This window comes from Chelonus insularis, unplaced genomic scaffold (genome assembly GCF_013357705.1).
Source record: "Chelonus insularis isolate UGA/USDA-ARS -01 unplaced genomic scaffold, ASM1335770v1 scaffold_714_pilon, whole genome shotgun sequence".
Lineage (NCBI taxonomy): Eukaryota > Metazoa > Arthropoda > Insecta > Hymenoptera > Braconidae > Chelonus > Chelonus insularis.
The window spans coordinates 29,280-31,884 of NW_023276795.1; the positions used below are offsets into that span (position 1 = coordinate 29,280).

The 2,605-nt window shown below is 27.9% G+C and overlaps 1 protein-coding gene across 1 annotated transcript; it reads right to left on the bottom strand.

The window, feature by feature from the left end:
- Positions 1-133: 133 nt before the first annotated feature.
- On the bottom strand, positions 134-2,012 carry LOC118073925 (3'-5' ssDNA/RNA exonuclease TatD). Its single transcript, XM_035094731.1, has 2 exons — positions 1,518-2,012; positions 134-1,276 (listed from the first exon to the last, which is right to left on the bottom strand). Exon 2 carries the CDS (start codon positions 1,255-1,257, stop codon positions 325-327), a length of 933 nt encoding a protein of 310 aa, XP_034950622.1. The 5' UTR covers positions 1,258-1,276; positions 1,518-2,012; the 3' UTR covers positions 134-324.
- Between the last annotated feature and the right edge of the window lie 593 nt (positions 2,013-2,605).

Here is a 2,605-nt window from a genome sequence, read left to right on the forward strand (position 1 = left end):
ATGTATATAATAACAATGAAATATTCATTACAAAATTATTCTAGGTTAATATGATGCAATAGGTCTTTGTTACATTTTCTCTTGACAGTAAAATATTAAAAACTGAATTATAATCATTTATGAAATTTATTCTAATCACGAACCATATAGATCTATGACGATCTATTAAATTTGTATAAACAATTAAAACTTATAAACATTTTCACAGTAATGATTATACGCTATATTTTTAATGTAAAATAATGAAAAATTGAGTTTTCTATCTTTTATTACAAATAAGCACCAGTAATAAAAAATATAAAGATTAAATAAAATGAATAATAATCATTGGTTTAATCCAAAAAGCTTAAGAGCATTGAAAGCAGTTGCCAAGGCTACTTCTTCTGGAGTCTTACGCATAAAAGTTGCAACCATTTCTACAATTGCTGGTAATGAACATGGTTCATTTCGTTGAAAAGTACAATATCGTTGAAGAAATGTCGCTGATCTTTCTGTTAATCCTTCTTTTACATAAAGTGGAAGTTTACTTGCTCTTGAATTTGGATACATAAATGGTGCATCTGATTCTACCAAAATTTTATCTAATGGTACATTTCCAGATTCCAATATTTGTCTGACTCCGCTGTCAGATTTATCTTTACATAAATATCCAGTGATTCCAATATAAAAACCATGATCAAGATACAATTGTGCTTCTTCAGCCATTCCAACAAAAGAATGAATCATAACTGGTGGTAATCGATTTCTATAATGATTCAAAACTTCTAATACATCAGATTGTGCTCCACGTTCATGAATGATAAGAGGTTTATTTAATCGACAAGCAAGTTCAATTTGCTTATGAAAAACTAAACGTTGTGTTTCTGGATCAGAAAAATCTCGACTATAATCAAGACCACATTCTCCTATGGCAACACATTCTGGATTGCTAGCAATACTTTCCAACTCTGTTAAAGTATTTGTATTATCCCAAGATTTAGCATCATGAGGGTGTATACCTGCTGTAGAATACAATGTCCCTGGGTAAAGCCGGGTCAATCGAAGGGCTTCTTTACTGGAACGTATACTTGCTCCAATGACCATGATCTTTTGAACACCAGCATCTTTTGCACGTTGAATTACACTATCTAAATCTCGTACAAATTTTTTATTGGTCATATTAGCACCAACATCAACAAGTATATAATTTTCGTAACATTGGCTCATGATTAAATCCAATTTACTTCCATCACTTTCATTGCTTATGTTTCCGGCCATTTTGATAATTTTCTGTTTCCTGTAAATTTAAATGTTAAAATTATTCTCAATACATCATGACATCAATGATATTAATAGCATTCAATTTTTTACGATTAACCCAGATAAAAATTATCAATTGTGATACTTGAGTTTATATATGTTCACAATAACCTACACGTGAAGTTTAACATTCTCTTTATAAGATCTACAATTATTTTATTATAACAAAAGATATTTTATTACTCTATTAAATATATATAATAAATTATAGTACTTACAGCGTTAAGAAACTTAATCCATTTATAAAAAATACCAAAACAATAATTGATTAACGATGTATTAATATTGAATACGTTGTCTTTGTCGAAGAGAATACATGTACAAGTAAATTGTGTCAACCTCTCATCTATTACTGTACTTTTGTATATTTTTATTTTTAAAATCAAAGTAAAGTATTTTTAAATACTCTTTAAGTTTGATATGAGCATATATTTACAATTAGATAGCCAATAGCTCATTTCTTTTACTATTTAACAATTAATTAACACGATATATATACCAAATCGTTGAACAACGTATGCTTCACACACTTAATTTCTTTTTACTCTCGGTACTGTACAAGTACTGTGCAGTTGTATTGGAGGAAGTTTTAACACTGAAGACCCTAATGTCAAGACTTGACCTGCAGAGACTACCCGCATACCCGCATACACCTAATGACTCACATAGGTAGAATCTCTAAGGGATAGTTTTACGAACCCGCAAAATTTGGCTATAAAACTGCAAGCTTGCCAACTTTTGAAATTAAAAATATTTTAAATAATCAAATAAAATTCTCTTTTCAATTAGTTTTAAGTATAAAATAACAACTTTTCATAAATTAATAATGAAATTATTGCTAAAATATTTTGAGTAAAATCTAGAAAATTATTTTTTTTTGAAGGTTAATCGTAAATAAATAAAACTTGATGTTGAAGATGAAGAATAATATTTTGTTTTGAAGTAGTTGGTAGGCTTATTTCTGAGAATAGCACAATTTTGCACAGAGTATAGACAACCATAAAGGCGACAATGATGTCTTGTGAAATTATTTTCATGAAAATAAATTTTATTATCAAAAATGATGTAAATATCGATTAATTTTTTAAAAATATTCACCATTACTAATAAAAAATTGTTTTGGCTAAAAATGATATTCTATATTGGAGCATCTCAAAATTGATGCTGGTGTATAAGATTTTTCTCTAATTAACCATGGCGCGCAGATTTAAATCACGTGATGTATGAAAAAATAATTATATATTCATATAATAAAAGTAAATATTAATAAAACGTTTTATAAAATCATAGCATAGGATCAGATAAA

Excerpts from the sequence above, each read along its gene's own strand:
- LOC118073925 (XM_035094731.1), bottom strand. The coding sequence starts at position 1,257 with ATGGCCGGAAACATAAGCAATGAAAGTGATGGAAGTAAATTGGATTTA.